The following is a 17,504-nucleotide window of genomic DNA, read 5'->3' as shown; positions in this document are numbered from 1 at the left end:
GCAGCCTCAGATATGGGCAGGGAGGAGCCCAGCCAGCAGCAATGTTGGGTTTTCAGGGTACGGAGGGTAGCAGGCACCGACCCCATGGCTGTGGCACAGCAAGCATCGAGAGCAGGCAGGTGGAGCTGCCTTCTGGGGACGTGGGGCTGGATGAGCTCAGCTGCCTTTCTCTGCTGGCTTGAGCTAAAGGCTGTGTGCAAGTGTCTGGTCCTATATTTATGGCTAGGTCCAAGAGTAGATGGGACATACGGGGATCAGTCACCTGTGATGCGGACTGGACCCTCACCGTCACCCTGCCATGTGCATCCTGAGATCTTGTCTCAAATGTGCTCTCTCCGAGAAGTTCAATGATCATGGAAGGGAAATGGGGACTTTGAAAGAGGTGGGGACGTGGCCTGTGACATCCTGCTGACCCTGTTCCCTCCGTGGGTCTGGGTTTTAAGTAGTGTCCCAGTGCAAGCTGAAGTCAGCTGGAACCCTTTTTTCCCCACTGTGTTTGTTCCCTGTTTGCTCCTTGTGAAAGTTATTCTGTTTTAATTTCGTTGTTCTGATGCTTAGCATTGCAAAAGAGGGTCTGCAGCGATTTCTGCCATCTCTGAAAGGAGTCTGATGGAGCAAATGCAGAAGCTACAATGAATATGTATTATTGCAAATATTGAAGAAGCCAGTGTCCCCCTTCTTAATAGATGTTATTTCTCATTCTTTGAACAACTCCGTAGGCGACGGAGGGCAGATAATCCACTTCTGGAATCTCTCTCGCCTTGCGTGGTTACATGATTTATAACATCACACAAGGAACAGAATTTGTCACCACCGTCTCTGTGAAGGACCGCTGAATCCCCTTGTAGAGAGGACTCTGGGGAAGTGGTTTTTGGGGCTCAGGAGACAATTTTTTTCACTTTGTTATGACTTTTCATTCATTACTTCCTGCCGTTTGTCAGATGCTCTAGTTGTATGCCATAGATCTGTGGTATTATGTAAAGCAGTTGGAGTGTTCATATACTGAACCCAACATCTCTTGCTCTTCTGGAGCTGGTGCAGGGCTGAGCAGTGACTTCCCTGTGCTCTTCCATAGCTTCACCATCCTAGACGTCATTTTCCATGTCTGTTTTGCAGGTTTTTCAGCTCTGGAAAAGAGCTCTTGCCCTAACTTCTCTAGGTGTAATGCAGTTTGGTGTGTTGTTTTTTTGATGGGTGGTGTGTTGTTTTGTTTTTTTTTTTTTTTACTAAAACGTAATACCTGCTCTGGTTGTTTCCTTAGTGTTTAGTGGTTTGCTGAAAGATGCCGTGCCTGCTGGCGCTGCTCTGCCTGCTCAGCTGCAGACACAGGTAATGTTAATGTTAATGTCCCTGCCCAGCACTGACCCAGTGAAGGGAGCAGCGATGCTCAAGGACCTCCCAGTGCTCGCTGGTAATACTGGCCTTGGGGAGGCCATGGCTAGCCCGAGCCATTGCTGGGCTTTCCTTGATTTGCACATATGCTTAGCAAAACCAGAAAGCTGGGAGAAAGCGGCAGAGAGCTCAGGGAAGCACTTGCAAGGCCAGGGCTGAAGAAGGTGAAACGGAGAACCAGAGGGAGTGCTCCGCGGATGCAGTTCTTACTGGAGGGGTGAATCTGGGGCGGTTTGAGCAGCCAACAGCTGGCTATTGAAAAGTGTGAACAGTTGATCAGGGAAACAAGACCCTTTGTGCTTTTTTTGCGTAAATGTTTAACAGCAAATAACAATTCTATCTGCCTGTCGCATCTGTTTCTCAGGCTACCAAACACCTTGAGCTCAGTTTTACGGTACTGGAAATGAATGGGTTCACCAATGGTAATGCACTGCCAGTGCCATCAGTTTTGATGAGTGGTGGGTGTGTGTATTAGCCAGAGGTGTTTTCAGTGTTTATGGTGTGGACAGTGGTGGGAGAAATGAGGCTGTGTGTTTCCCTGGCTGTGCCTGTTCTCGGCTGCTGAATTTCTGTGTGATCATTAATGTCCAAAGAATAAATTTCACCCACCACCCGTGGTGGTGGTACAAACTTGGCTAATTAGCCCTTGGCACATGGTTGGCAGGTGCCCATCATGGCAGGAGCGACGGCTGCATTTTTGAACGTTTGCTTTCCAGCCTCTCCAGCACACTCTGCATCCCCCCAGCCTTCCTCCCTCTCCTCTCTAGCCCAGGTGCTTGTTCCCTGCATGGGAAATGATTTCACATCTTGCAAAATTAATTCTCTGCTCATGGTGGCCTTGATTAAACAGATTGGCAAACTGTGCTAAAGGTGGCAAAACAGCTCTGACGTGCAGGCATCTTCACCTCCTGTAAAAACCGTGGGCTGTTGCTATTAGGAAATGCAGGTGTCTGTGGGCTGTTTTCTGCAAAAGCAGCAAAAATTCTTCAAATTTAGGAACAGTGTCTGTAAAGTTAACCTGGTTGAAACAATGGTAGATATAATTATTGGCACTAGAACCAGGTTAGCTTGAAATAGATAAGGTTTGTTCATCCACAACTGCACTGATGCTCCAGGAGTTTGGAGATAGATGTGCTATAGGTGTGTAGGGGAAAGCCCAGAGTCCTGCCTCTGCCAAGATATATGCATTAACCAAGCAGAGAACAAGCCTGTTGTTCTGTTTTTCTAAGAAATAGGGTGGGAAAAGTCATTTTGGATCACGTAGGTGAAATCTTGGTGGCCTTCCTTCTCAGTCTTGGTGCATAGACCCCAATGGACACGAGGAAGACTTCTGATGAGGAGGACATCTGGCCAGTCTCCTGTTCTTGAAATGACTGTGCCCCTCTCATCCCAGGGATCCTGAGAAAAGTGGAAGGTAAGATACCATGAGATGTTCTGGAAGGAGAGATCTTTTCATGGTTGAATTAGGATTGGAGTCAAATCATGCAGAACAGTGGGACTGGGACTGAAGGTGCAGCATAAACATCCTGGGCTTTTTGCTGTGCAAGAGGACAGGGCTGAACAGTGTGAAGATGCTAGATGAATGGAGGAGGAGAATTTTTGGAAGAGTTTTTGTTCCAGACACAAAACATGTCTTGGCTGTCAGTAGTTCAAGGTGGCAATCCTGATCCCCTTTTACAGTAGTCATTCCAAAACACTAGGCTGTGTTGAGTCAAAACAAGCACCGCAACAAGATGAATAGGTGAACATGCTGTATTTACTGCACTGAATTAACATAAAATGAGTATGTGAAGGGCTAAGTGCATTTACTGGGGTGGGAGCCAGCAGAGAGGAGCAGAGCTGAATTTGCAAACACTTTTCCCATAGACTCCTGGGCTGTCCAGCTGGGCTCTCTCACACTGATTTACTGCTGTCCTTCCTTCAGCCTTTGAAAATCAATCCATTAACAATTAAAGTAATGTCTAGTCTAGTATTTATTTCACACTCTCTTGTTAATGGACTGACCAAAAAAACCCCAACTTCTTGAAGCACTAAGACTAGTTGTATTTCACAAGAGGGCTGTATCTCTGGGTGATGCTCTTTCCCTTGTTCCCTGTTAGAGCCAAGACTGGCTCTTACAGAAGTATTCAGGAAAATTACCGTGCATTGCCATACCATACTGCTACATTTGTTGTAAAGAAGGTGCAGTTCTGTGCTGAATATCTCCAGACATCCATTAAAGCAGAATTAGAGCATGAATGTGTCTGCTGGGCCAAGCAGCTCTGCGTTGGGCTGTCTGTGGGCTCTGGAAGAGAAGCAGCATTTGCTGCCCAAGAGCTCATTTTCCTTTTCTCCATCTTCTGGGCAATAGCAATATGTCCCAAATTGGATCTGACCCGTGTGTCTCTGCTTGTGTCCCCAACACAAACTGTTGGGAAATGGCTTCTTCGGGGAAACACTATAGATGGCCAGAGGCACCAGACCATGAGGCTCTAGTTCTCAGCAGTCAGTCTGCCTCTGATCTAGGATCAAACTGGGGATGGACCCCAAAGACCTCTTTGCACCCTGTTTGGAGGGGTGGCATACCTGGGGGGCTCTGCAGCTCTTGGGCACTGAGTCTATCAGGGTCAATGTCACATGGCCAAATTGGGGAGGGCAGGGACCTGTGGGGTCTGCATGGATCGCCCCACCCCAAGGTAATGAATTTACCACTGCAGCTTCTTGAAATGAATGTGCTGCTCTAACTCTGATCCAAAGTGCAGGATGTTTTGGGTTACAAAAATGACCTTTAGCAAATGCCACTATAAGAATACTAAATAATAACAATTTTCTCCCCCCTCAGTTTTCAGTCCTCCTTGTATTTTTGCCAGTTTCTAGGTCAAATTCCCCATTCTGCTTCTCCTGCGCTAGCACAGCGTTCAGGTTGCAGAGGAGGGAGGAATTCGCTTCCCGAAGCCGTATCTCCTATCTCCCCAGTGCCCTGATCCTTCCCTTCCCTTCTTCCCAGCGCATCTGGGTGGGAGCCCACCCCAGGTAGGCTGCGGGTCCCCTCCGCAGCTGGGGGCTGCGGCAGGGTTTGGCGGGGGGGGCTGGACCCCCTCTCCCCGCTCCGGGGGGGGGCTGCCGGCAGCGCCTGCGGGAGCGGGGGGAGGACGCTGCCCTTGGGCTCGCAGGTGTGGGCTGGCTTTCCGTTTGGTGCCTTTGGTTATTTATTATTCCCCCCCCCCCTTTTCCTCCTTCCTCCCCCCGCTTTTCTCTTACGCAGTGGGAGAAGCCAGGCAGCCGGGGCTGGCTCTGCCCAGCCGCCGTCCGTCCTCCCTCCCTCTCCCCCATCCCTCCCTTTTCGTTAAAAACGTGGGCTCCGGGGTGCAGCCCCCTGCGCTGGCAGCATCCCTGCCTGCGAGGAGCAGCCCCTTACCCCCCTCCCCTCCACCGACTGCCTCCGAAGCGGAGCCTCCGGCCGTGCCCGCAGCCCGGCTTTGTGCCCCCCCCCCCAGCCCGGGGGTGCCTGGATGCGGCCCCGGGGAGCGCAGCCTCGCCCGGAGCCGCGGGGCAGGGAGCCGCGTTAGAGGGGAAACCCGCACGCAGGTAAGCAGCCAGCGGGGGCTTATTTTCAACTTTGGGCTTTTCCTGCCGTTTTACCGGGGCTGGATGGGGGCAGGGGCCGCGGGGTGGGGGGTGTGTGTGTGTGTGTGCCCCAGCAGCGGGGCGAGCCCCCAGCCCCAGCGGGGGGCTGCGGCGGCTCTCGGAGGGCATGGGGGAGGTTTGGGGGTACAAAGGCGCGTGTAGGGACTCACCGACCCGGCAGGGCTGGGAGAGGCAGGTAGGAGCATCCAACGCTTGGGAGGGATGGCGTTGTGCAGCCCGCATGTCCCCTGCGCTGGCGGTGTGGAGATAGGCGTGAGCTCCCTGTGTGCTCAGGATGCACCAAGCTCTCAGGGTTGCATCCCGTTAAAATGCTCTTGGGGAGGTTTGAGGGGGGCTGTGCGCTCCCCGGCAATAAATCATCCTTCTCACCAGCATTTCTCACGCACATGCTTTGCTACGGTCCCACGCTACCCGATTGATCAGCAGATCTTAAAACTGTCTCTTTGCCCCAGGTCCTTGGCACAGGTTGGTGCTTCAGGATGGATCCGCTCTTCCCTGCCCATATTTTGGAAGACCCTGACCTGAGAAAGCTGCTGAACGACTCCTCCATGCTGAACCTGAGCTTTCTCCCCAGTAACTGGTTCAACAACGGCACGGGGGACAGCTTCCTGCCGCTGAGCATCAAGATCACCATTGTCGTTGTCTACTCCATTGTGTGCATTGTGGGGCTGGTGGGCAACTGCTCCGTCATGTATGTGATCGTCAGGTAGGACACGCAGGCAGCACGCTGGGGAGGCTGCGGGGAGGGCTGAGAGCAGGGCAGACCTTCCCCCGCTAAATCCCTGCCGCGGGTGAAGCAGGCAGGCGCTTCCCTGGTAATTGCGATGTGCTGTAGAGGTAACGATGTGGCATTCGTTTTATTGTTTTGGTTTTATTTGTTTTTCTCCCTTCCTAGGCTGTGATGAAGGTTCCCACCAGCTTTCAGCTGCCCTCTGGTGCCTCCTAAAGTTTAACCCAGAGAATGGAACAGAGCGATCAGATCTGCTCAAAAAAAAGGACTTTTTTGCAAACAGCTAGGCAGGGAGCTGGGTGTCCCTGGGGAGGGCAATGCGCTGGGAGCATCCTGCTGCCAGGATGTGCCAGATCTGTAACAGGACCTCTCCCTCCTGTGCCGTGTCCGGCACCCCAGCTGTGGCTGCAGGTGCTGCTCCATCTGGGAGCTGGCGCTTTCCGAAGCCGAGTCTAGTTGCAAGGGAAAGGGCCTGCTGGGAGGCTCAGTCTTACTTTTACAGGGGAAAAATCACAAATGTAGCTCTTCCAAGTCTTTTGAAACTATAGACATAAATAAGATGTGACAGGGTGCTGCAGAGGTGAGGGCAAGTTCTCTGGCTCCTCATGCTGAAGTGGGGAGAGCAGGGGGACCTTTGCAGAGGGACAGAGCACGGAGCCTGCACCACTCCAGCAGCACTGTCCAGCCTCCCTGCACGTTCCTGGCATTTTAAGTATCCCTGTCTGGTTTTGCTGCGGTTCAAACCACCCTATTTCCTGGAATCAGAAACCCTATTCCCCCCCGTAAGTACAAAATAAGTTTATACAACCATTAGGGCTGTGATTCTGTGTCAGCAACCCCCTTCTGATCTCTGTACCTGTGTGTTAGGAGTGAGCTTCCATTTTAAACACGTCGAGCAGAATCCTGGTGCAGGTGGATGCTGCCAGCACGGAAAAGACAAGATCAGTTTGTTTTCTCCTCCAACAGAGGACGAAAATATTTAGCAGATATTCAGACACTGATGAGATTAAGTCTCGCTCCTGCCAGGAGCCCTGCTGCTTCCAAAGCATCTTTCCCTTGAATACACACAACTCGGCTGGGGGAGATGCTGCAAAATGAAGTCTTCGGTATCACAGGCCAGTGAACGGCAGCTAAATCTCTGCTACAAGGGCAAAGCGACGTGGCTGTTCATCAGGCTGCCTGTCCGTGCTCTTCCTGCCGGGGAGTTTATGGCAGGGAGAAGGGATCACGTTAGCCCTGGGGAGCCTGGAGACGGGGAGAGGAGGTTCGCAGTGCCACGTTTGGAGAGCTCGTGTTTCTGTTCAGTGTAGTAGCAACCATGCGAGCAGGCGCGGTGTTTGTGGGTGCGTGTAAGTGTGGTGAGTAGTGAGGCTCTGGGAGCGAGAAGTCCTTCTCCCGCGGCGATGCAGCTCCCTGGGAATGCCAGCCAGTGTGCGTGCAGGGGAAGGGAGCCCATGCCCCATGCTTGAACCTTAGACGTGTGTAAGAAGGAGAAGCCTTGGCAGAAATCTTCTCCCTGTCCGCAAAGGTCTCGTGGGATGTGGACAGCAGGACCCCGCTGGCCCCTGCCCTGGGCTGTGACCAAGAATATGAATGTCCCAACCCGGCATCCTGGTCAGGGTGGATGTGTGCCATGGCTATGCGGGGCCAGGCTTTCAAAATGGTGGCTTCTGTTCTGCTCCTTTTTGGCTTTGATACCTTCCAGTTGGACAAATGGGACCCAAGAAAAGAAAGTGGGATTTAGCACTGGCATTTCCCCTGGAACATAGCTTTTTTTTTTGTGTCCCTTGGTTTTACTGGTTCTAAACAATTGAAAACTGAGACAGGTCACCCCATGTTCTTCAGGCCTTTTCCACTTCTCTTTCCCCTTTATCCAGTAAATCCCTATATATATACAAGAGCTAATAGAAGTTTTAATTATGTGGGTACTCCTTTTTGGGGATTCACCTCTCTTTTTCCCCAAAAACTTCTCTGTGAGCCTGGAGGGGCCACTTGAATAATGTGTGCTGTGGAAGTTGTAACTGAGCTAGAACACATGCAGAAGAAGCTACTGCTCCTCTCCATCAGTATCTCCTGGGAGCTCAGTACTGGCTGAGACTCACCCTGAGTTATACCCAGGGAAAGGACCCTTCTTGGTCTGGTGAGTAACTGCAACTTCTGGTTATTTCTGCCCAGGATTTTTCTCTCCTTGCCCTGTCTGTTAAGGTCAGGAGCAGGTTTGGTGATAAACTGGACTTGACCCTGGTCATGTATGCAGATTCACGCAGAGCTGCCAAATTAGTGGCCATGCAAGGAGAATGTTGACGATTTCTCAAACACAGGTTTTTCTCCCCAGACTGGAGCATTGGTGCTTCTGGGCTTCGTGCCTTAAATAGCATCTTTTTTCAGTAGGTTGAATGTTGGTTGCTGGTAAGTCAACATGGGGCTGTGGGACTCTTAATGATATATCTCTTCCATTAATTCTGTGCTGCACCCCTATCATCTATAGGTATGGTGCACTCTACAAAAGCTTTTTTTTTTTTCTTTCCATGCTTACATTTCACCAGGGATAACCGGACTGCAGCATGCTACACAACCTGTAAGAAACCGGTATATTATCTTCCAGTAGAAGAATGGTACAGTGACATAGACAGTGACTGTTTCCTGTTTAAGAGGGAGTTGGGAAATACAAAGACAACACTTGAGGAAATTGGAGGCATCACGAAGGCTTGGGTTTTGTTCCTCTTGAATGAGTTTTTTGCAGCACTGAGGGAAAAGTTTAAAATCTCTCGGTATTGCACACAAAAATACAAACTCAAAGCCTCTTCTGGGTTTTCCCCTCTTTTGTAGAACCCAGCCTATGTCTCTATTATATTTGGAGTGATTTAACATTTGGAATGATTACTTTGTAGAGACAGTTATCATGTGACTGTCGATCCCCTTCTAGTGCTGAACAGCACTAATTGGATAAGACCGAGAAGGGCTCTCGTCAGGAACACGATTTCCTGGACAGTAAAGGGCCTATTGTGGAAACCTGCCTTGTCTGCGGCTTTGTTCTGCGCGCTCGTTGTGGAGTTCCTTGCCCGTGGAGACAATGCCTCCCCTCCCTCCTCCTTCTGCTGTTTGCTCTCTTCTGCATATATTTCCTGTACTGTTTTTTAATGAATGTGAAACAAGGAGTTGAACAGCACGAGGCAGAGAGGGTTTGGGGGGAGAGCGGGGGAAACCAGGCTGCTGAGGTCCCTCTTATCTATTAACTGAATGCTGCAAGGCCGGATGCCAGAGAGCTTTGTTCTTAGGAAGAAAAGAGAAGGGGAACGTATTGTTCTTGCAATGGCCATGGGGTTGGATGACCCATGGGGCTGGAGGTGGTGCTGAGAGCCACTAAAGTGTTGCTGCACTTGGTGTGATGGACCCCCAGTCCTCCACCGGTGTGCCAGGGAAGGGACCAGGGACAACATGCAGCTTCTGGCCCAGGAAGTCCTCTGTCGTCCCTAGCTCCATCATGCTGCTGCGATGCTCAGCAGTGATGATCTGGAGGACTCCCTCCCTCAGTGTTGGCTCTGCTTGCCTGGATCAGGCCCCCGTGGGAATGATGCCTTGTTTCTAGGGCACTTCTCTTTGCCACGGCAGCTCTCTGTTGGGAGCCCGGCAAAGTACTGGGGATGCTCAGCTCTCCCTATTGAAGAAGACTGTTTCAGAGCATTTTAAGCGGCTGTTTAGGCAGATTAGGGCTGTTAGGTCCCTACACTTTCATTCGCAGCTTCCAGGGCTGTGATGGGGAGGTGCTGCACCGGGCGGCTGCCTGGGGATGGCTGTGCCAGCCATTACTCTGCTTGAAAACTGCATCGATCCCTGAGAATAGGGTGAGGGCAGCTGGCTGTGATGAGACAGGGAAAATGAAGTTAATTATGACATTGCAGAGATGCTGATTTCTTAATAGAAAGCTTTCTAAAGGAAGAGCCTTGGCCAGCTGTGTGTCTCAGAGCTGAAATCAAGTGAGTGTTTAATGCGGCATGGACCCAGCAGACACCGTCGGGGCCGTCTGAGACCTCAGCTCTCTCCAGATCCCCCTCTGTTAGTTTTTCCTGGAAAAGAAAAAAAGACAATTGTTGCAATTTGTAGAAAAGGGAAACCCACACCAAGGACTCTGCTGTGCGGAGCGATCGGAGCCAGGGGGAGGATGGCGAGGGGAGCAGGAGGGGGACCCGCTCCAAAGGGCAGGTCTGCAACTCCCCGATTTCCAGGCTCCCGCAGGCCCGGGTGAGCTGTGCCTCCACCCAGGGGCTCAGCCCGTGGCTCACACAGCCGTGTCTGCCCCCTGCGAACACAGCTCCTGCGGCTCCAGTGTGTGCTGGAGGGCTCTTGGTTTCCCCTGGCTTCCGTGGGATGAGTGGAAAGGAGTTACCTATGTGCAGCAGTAATTCTACGATGTTTAATTTGGGACTCAGGGCTTTTCAGGGACTGGGCAATTCCTGGGAGCAGGGGTAGCATTTAGGACATGAGCAATTCAGCAGAGGTGGATCTGGTGTGTGAACAGAGATGAGAGCACCTTGCTGCAGGATGGATGCTAGCGAACACCCTCTTTAGACCGAAGCACCGTTCCTGGTGGCCATGTGCCCGCTCGGGGTTGCATGAGCATCCCTGCGAGCCCCCGGGTGAGTTGTAGAGGCTTTTGCGGCAGCAGCCCCCCAGCCTCTGCCCTTGGCATGGCAGCGATCGGGGCCATCCAATGTCCCCAGAGAGCACCTTGAGGAGGGCGGGCACCAGTGTCACCCAGACATGGCAGCAAGACTCAAAGGGCAAGGAAATCATCTCTCCCAAAGCATTGCTGCTCGCCCTGGCTGGCTCCTTAACCCCTGCGGTCAGTCACCGTCCTGCCAGGTCATTAACAGGCTTTTACGTGCCGGTGTTGGTGGCTGCTTTTGCTGTGGTGTCTGGCTTTAAGTGATTTAAATTTGTCCTTCTTAAATTCTCTGGGGTTTTTTTGTGGCTTGCTGAACCATTAAGAATAAGCTGGCTTGAATTGGGTAATTTCAGGATGAGGGGGCTCTGAAAAGGTGATCAGAGCAGCAGGGACACGGAGAGCACGGTGTGGGTGTATGGCTGGGAGGACACAAATCACGACGGTATGTGCCAGATCAAATATCAGCTTCATACAACCTCTGGGCTAGGAGCAGGTTGGGAGCAGGGGTGTCAGTGAACCCGTGCTGATTTCCACCGTCGGAGGGTGGGAGCAGCTCAGCAAAAATCCTCCCTGAGCCTTTTCTGCTCTTTTTTGCTTCCCTGTGCGTGTCCGGGGAGGGCGGCAAAGGCTGTCGCTGATGCCAGGGTGTGGGGTGGGAACGGAGGGAGCTGCTCAAGGTGAACAGCACTGTCTGCATCCTGATTAGCTGGAGCTACGAGTATCAAAATCAAGAGGCTCCCAGAGGCAGATTGCTCCTGGAGATAATGCTCCCAGTTCCCCAGGGCTGAAGGCTTTGCTCCCGTCCCTCTGCCCCTGGTGTCTGCAGCCCCATTTCGGGTTGTGGGTTTGCTACAGCTGGCTGGTCCTTAGCCCAGGGGAGCTGCTTGCTGCCCTGCAGCCTCGCGGTGCCTGGGTGGAAAGGAGGGAAGGATGCTAAAACGACAGGTTTGTGGCTCAGCCAGGGACAGAATCTGTCCTTGTGAAAAACAGGACCTGAAAACCCAGTATGGGGAAGAGCTCTTTCCTACCCATCTCCTCCTCCCGAGGGTTCCCCTCGCTGCAGCACAGCTTTGTTCCAGGTAATGCTGCCCGAGGGCCACGTAGCACAAAGGAGGGGGAAGCCGAGTGCTGAGCTGGTATCCAGACGTCTTTCCTCTTAGGCTTCAGCAGCCGGGAGAACAGGAGAGCAGAGCAAAGCGATTGCTTTTGTGACAAAGGTGGAGCTGGATGGAGAGCTGAGACCCGCCCTGTGGGAGATGGTCCATTAGGAAATTGCCTCCATGACCGAATGCAAGAAAGTGGCTCAGCGGGGAGGTAATGTCCTCCACGGAGGCCACAGCTTATCCGCATCGGAGCTGTGCCGTGGGGGGGACCTTAGGTGCCTCCTAAAGCCCGAGAGTTTAATTTGTCTTTTTTTTGTGCAGATTAAGAAAGAGAACGCTTTCAGTTCCCGGAGGAAAAGAAAAAGAGGTTAATCCACAGAGAAGTGATTAATTGATTTTTGTTTGTACTGAACATTCTGGAAATGTTTGGGAACATTGGTTGGTTGGGATAATGGCTGTTGGCTCTCAGTGTGCGGAGAAAGTGGAGCTAGAAGTAATTAATTAGGTGTAAATTAATTTCCCCACCTTTCAAGAGCACAAAATCAGCCTTAAAATCCACTTGAAGGTGGGTTGAAGGAGGTAAGTGGTGGGCCAGCCACCCCAGCACGTCCCCGCGTTGGAGGGAGTGAGGGAAGGCAGCTCTGCCGTCACCTCGGAGGGAGTGAGGAAAGGGGGAGCAGATCCGTGCTTTGGGGGAGAGCAGATTTTGCAGGGCCAGGCTTAAGCAATTGCTCCTGGACTCTGAATTCTTGCTGAGATGTGTCTAGAGGAGAGGGACCAGCGAGGTCCTGGGGTGGAGGGCAGCAAGAGGGAGCTGAAGGTTTGCAATCTGCACAGCCCGGGCTCAGGGTTAGCTGCGATGCCCCAAACTTCTCACTGTGCTGGGGACACAGGAGCGTGCATGGAGGCAACGTTGTCCTCCATGGATGCTGGATGGGTGGGAGGGGTGGGGTGGGTGGATCGCTGCTTGTTTCTCCCACTGGTTTAAAAAAAACCAACCAACCAAACAAAAAAACCCACAATAAAACCCTTTAATTAAAACCCTTTAATTTTTTCTGTTTCATAGTGGTGAAGTTGCCCATCATGGTTCAAAAATGCAGTTGTTATTCCCTCGAGTTAAACATCAGGATGTTTAAACATCGTTTAAACATAAAAGCAGTCAGAATTAGAGGCGTGTTGATGAATTGCCTCCAAGTCCAGCCCTCCTGGAAGGATGGACTGGAACAAGCTTGACCTTTGGGAAGCTGGGCAAGCCCAGCCAGGTCTGTGGTGTACAGAGGAAGACTACAGCTCCCAGGAGACCTTTGCTGACACAGTCTTAGATGACTGAATAATTTCCTGAAGGCTAAGCTGATGATACTTATTTTTGTGTGGGCTGATAAAGAACAGTGATTTAATTTCTTAATTTTAATTATCCCCTCCCTTGTGACCTAGAGGGGAAAGTGTCTGAATCCATTCACAGACCCATCTCACGCTCCCCGTGTGCATTGCTTCATTTATGCCAACTGCAAGAATTCAAACAAAAAAGCAAAACTCGCCTACCCTGAGATGCTGCTGCTCTGGGGTTCACAGCTTCACAGCTTCTTCATGCCTTCACAATAGGAAAGACACTGGTATTTTTCCTCTACTGCTTTTGGTTATATAAGTTTATCTGATCTGGGCTGGCTTTCTAAGAACCCGCTGTCTTGGCTGCTGTGATTTCTGGGCCAGGAGGAGCCTGACTCAGGCGTACGTGGGAACCTCGAGTACTTCCATCAACGTCCACCCGCTCCAAAAGCTTCCCTTGGCCTCCAAGGTCAAATATATTACTGTTTGTTCTTGCTTTCTGAAACCACTTTCAAACATCTGACTTCTAATACAAATGCAGCTTAGAGCTCTAAGAGGGGTAAGAAAGTAGACTTTATATTCTGGATTGTGGATGCCCTGGCTGTTATTCTTGCAAACCTGGCTATGTCACCATGTCTCCGCAGAGTTCAGAGCGTGGCAGTGATAATGTTCCTCCAACCATTCAAATAATCCATCAAGAGCTGAAGCTCGGATCATTGGCGGGTGCAGTTGTGGGTTTGCTGTTCTGAATCAATTTGACAAAAAGAGCTATTTAGGTCAAATCAGACTCCATAATATTCCAACACATATCAAACTGCAAATAGTGCAGCAATTTATGGGTTTAAGTGTTGCCCTCAAATGAACTTGCCCTCTGTTAATAACACACATCATTGTCTGCCATTTCTGGCAACATTTCTGCAAAGGCCATTAGTATAGTAAACGATAGATGAGCTGTAGTTTTAAAATTATACCTATTTGAACTCTTATTTTGTCCATGAGAGGAACATCCTGGAGCTGAAATGTTAGATTCAGTCACAGAGCCACCATTGAGTTTCCATTTCTGCAGACTCTGCATGTGTCCTTGGGTAGGTGATCACATCTTTCTTTGCATCATTTCCCATGTGTAAAAAGGAGATGATTATCAATAGAGCAAGGTGAATCTTCTTCTGGGGCAGTCAGTTCATGTGATAAAGGTAATATAGAAATGACAAAAACCCTTTTGAAGTAGAGTTGACTCATGACTTTATCTGCAAACTACCCCTTTCTTTAGAAAGTCCCATTGTGATATTTCAATTTCTGATGTAAACCTCATTCCTCGCCAGTTTTTAGCTGCCACAGGCCAGGGCTGGCCATCTTGCCCATTCTGATTTGATAGCTCACATTAGCCATAGTCTTTGGCTATAAGCCCATACAAAATGGCTAATCAACTTACCCCTGGACCATATGATGCCTTTCAAATCAGCTTACGGGATAAAGCGCTCACTAATATTTATAATAATGAAGCCATATGTGATGAAATCTAGGTTAGCCTTACTGAAGTCATCTTTCAAAAAGCACGGTTTGAGTTGACAGCCTCAGGCTTTCGTGGTCCTCACTTGCTGTCTAAGGGAATAAATTTCTCCTGCCCATGAAGCTGATTGTGAAGGCACCATTTGTATTGTTGTAGGAGCTGGTTGAGCTGTGTGTCAATAAGCACGTGGGAGGTAGAAAGGAGAGGCTGATGTTCAATCTCTTGTTACATAAGAAAAATACAGCACCTCCTTCCTAAAGTGGCAGAATTCCCTCGTCAGTAGGCTTCAATGTCTTACCCATCATGGTCAGGTGGAGCTCTGACCATTGCTCATTCCTACATTTCAGATTCACCAAGATGAAGACAGCAACCAACATTTACATCTTCAACCTCGCCCTGGCTGATACCTTGTGTCTGATGACCTTACCCTTCCAGGGGACAGACACATTCCTGGGCTTCTGGCCCTTTGGCAATGTCCTCTGCAAGATTGCCATCTCTATAGACTACTACAACATGTTCACAAGCACCTTCACCCTGACGATGATGAGCGTGGACCGCTACATTGCTATCTGCCACCCTATCAAAGCACTGGACATCCGCACTCCCCACAAGGCCAAAGTGGTGAATGTCTGCATCTGGGCGCTGGCTTCTGTCTTTGGCATCCCAGCAATGGTGATGGGATCTGCAGAGAATGAAAACAACGGTCAGTAGAAATGCATCCAATGGGTGGGAGGTGGTGGTGGCCAGGAGAGCCCGTGGGCTTGGGGAGCCATTGGAAGGGGTAGCAGTTTCATCAGCATGGTGAGCTCTCTGCTGTGAAGCCACCTTAACGCTTTTCTTTCTGCTCTTGCCTCTCTGCATCGCTGCTACTGCTTTTCCGGTATTAAACGTGTCTAAACTAAACTGAATGTGCAGATGCTTTTCTTCTTGATATGGGTTTGCTAACCTTCCCTTCCTTTTTATTTTTTGATGTGCAGAAATTGATTGTCTAATTAAACTCCCTTCACCCGTGGATTACTGGGATCCAGTGTTTGGCATCTGTGTCTTTCTCTTCTCCTTTATGATCCCCGTGCTGATCATCACCATTTGCTACAGTCTCATGATCAGACGACTCAAGAACGTCCGTGTCCTCTCAGGCTCCAAGGAGAAGGATCGAAACCTGAGGCGCATCACCCGAATGGTCCTGGTGGTGGTGGCAGTCTTCATCATCTGCTGGACTCCCATCCAGATTTTCGTGCTGGTCCAGTGCTTGGGTGCCAAGGCAGAAAGCGAGCTCGAGCTGGCCATCTCCTGCTTCTGCACCGCACTGGGGTACGCCAACAGCAGCCTGAACCCCGTGCTCTATGCCTTCTTAGATGAGAACTTCAAGGCCTGCTTCAAGAAGTTCTGCTTCCCCACCGCCTTCAGGACCGAGCTCCAGATGTCCAACAGGATGTGCAGCATCGCCAAGGATGTGGCCTATGCCTGCAAGAACTCGGAGGGGACTAACAATCCGGCCTGACTAGGCATGGAAATTCCCATGGTGGCTGTCGCCCAGCAGAGTCCAACCACCCCCACGTCAGAGCTAACTCAGATAACGGCTCTTTAGCAGGACCTCAAAACTGAGAGGCGAGAAATCGAGAAGACAATTTTGGGGGTTGGGAAAACTGGATACTGCAAGAGCATGCAGAAAAAGTGAGCCCATTTGATGCGTTTTTAATTCCAGTGCGCTCTGCACTAAGGAACGTGTTTGAAATCAGCTCTTTGATTCCTGCGAAACCCTGGTGGTTTGCAACATTATTGAGAATTTGGGAGTTAAGGGTTTAAAACAGGCATTGCTCCTGGGACGTACACTTTTGCTGCTGGGAGACAGACAAAATGCAAACTTATTCCATTTCTTTTTTCCTCCCTGAGTTGTTTAAGGCGCAGACAGCTCACGTGGCTCAGCAGGTGCTCAGGTGCGGGTTTTATTCCTGCGGTATCGCTCTGAAATTAGACTTTGCTGAAGCCAAAGTGGGCAGCAGCCGTCAGAGGAAAAACCCAAGATCATCTCCAGGATGAGTCATCGCAGCGGGAAGGATGCGGGGAGGGAGAGGAGGGAGCTGGTGGAAAGGGAAATTCAGGCTGCCCCGAGCCAGGCGGGGGGCAGCCCCCGGGAGCCCGGGGAGGACAATGTCAGCGCCTGCGGACGGGGCTGCAGTAAATCCCTCCGCCTCGCGAGGGGAGCAGGCTGGTGAGAAGGGACTGTCAAAACTGATGAATGTGGCTCAGAAGAGGAGGAAGGAAAGATGGATGAAATGAACACAAATCCTTGTTTACATGCTGCTATTGCTTTTTTTTTTTTTTAACTCTGTGTTTCCATTGTAATAATGGACAGAATGTGTCTGTACATACACATCTCTATAGTGCTATAGGTACAGCTATAACGTAGGATTTCATCTTGCCAAGCATGCCTTGGGGATCTTCCTCAGTCAGAGGAGGAAGGAATGAAGTGGCCTATGTATACATGTATTTATGTATAGGGGAAAGCCATTTTGGAGAAGTCAGAACAGCAGCTCCTCCAGAGGACATGGACATTGCTGGTAGGAGGGGCAGCCTAAAACAGTCCCACCTGCTCCACACGAGATAAGCGGTGCACAAACCATACGGAATGTGGTTTATTTTTTTAATGAAATGAGATCCACGATGCTGAGAGCACTTGGGAAATGCTGCCGAGGTACCACCCCTCCTGCCAACTATAGATTGATTTTCCTCTCCCAGTAGGCCAGAGCTTTCTGTAAAATGAAATGCCCTGTCATTTCGTTTGATAATGAAAGCATTCCCGAAGAATTTAACCACTGGGTGCCCTCCATGCTGGCAGGGACAGCAGACTTGATTTCTCCCTGTAGCACAAAAACCCAGGGAAATCTGGGCAGTGGTGCTGATGGGGAAGCAAAGCACTGACCTCCCTTTGGAGATGGGAGGTCAACTCCAACGCGAGAACCGGCAGCGTCGTCCGGACTGTACAGATTTCCTGTAAATATATTTCTTGTGCTCTGGTCTATGAGATTCTGTATTTTTAATGTATTGATTTGCCAATATTTTAATGCTGTCATGTTCTTTATATATGCTGTATAAAAGAATCCAATGTTATATTTGTATGTAGAATGTTTCCCTTATGGTTGGGCTTAA

The 17,504-nt window shown here is 50.4% G+C and overlaps 1 protein-coding gene across 1 annotated transcript; it reads left to right on the top strand.

The window, feature by feature from the left end:
* The first annotated feature begins 5,498 nt into the window (after positions 1-5,498).
* Positions 5,499-17,475, top strand: OPRL1 (opioid related nociceptin receptor 1). The gene is made up of 3 exons (XM_075166753.1): positions 5,499-5,725; positions 14,702-15,057; positions 15,332-17,475. The coding sequence occupies exons 1-3, from the start codon at positions 5,499-5,501 to the stop codon at positions 15,853-15,855; spliced, it is 1,107 nt and encodes a 368-aa protein (XP_075022854.1). The 3' UTR covers positions 15,856-17,475.
* The last annotated feature ends 29 nt before the right edge of the window (positions 17,476-17,504 follow it).

Source organism: Calonectris borealis, chromosome 17, assembly GCF_964195595.1.
Source record: "Calonectris borealis chromosome 17, bCalBor7.hap1.2, whole genome shotgun sequence".
NCBI lineage: Eukaryota > Metazoa > Chordata > Aves > Procellariiformes > Procellariidae > Calonectris > Calonectris borealis.
Note: the sequence above shows the minus strand (reverse complement) of the source record. Positions and strands in the feature narration are given on the sequence as shown.

What these genes read in the sequence shown, in the direction of transcription:
- OPRL1 (XM_075166753.1), top strand. Translation starts at nt 5,499, where the DNA reads ATGGATCCGCTCTTCCCTGCCCATATTTTGGAAGACCCTGACCTGAGA. An exon ending in GTCATGTATGTGATCGTCAG is followed by an intron (nt 5,726 to 14,701) that starts GTAGGACACGCA and finishes CCTACATTTCAG; the next exon opens with ATTCACCAAGATGAAGACAG. An exon ending in TGCAGAGAATGAAAACAACG is followed by an intron (nt 15,058 to 15,331) that starts GTCAGTAGAAAT and finishes TTTGATGTGCAG; the next exon opens with AAATTGATTGTCTAATTAAA.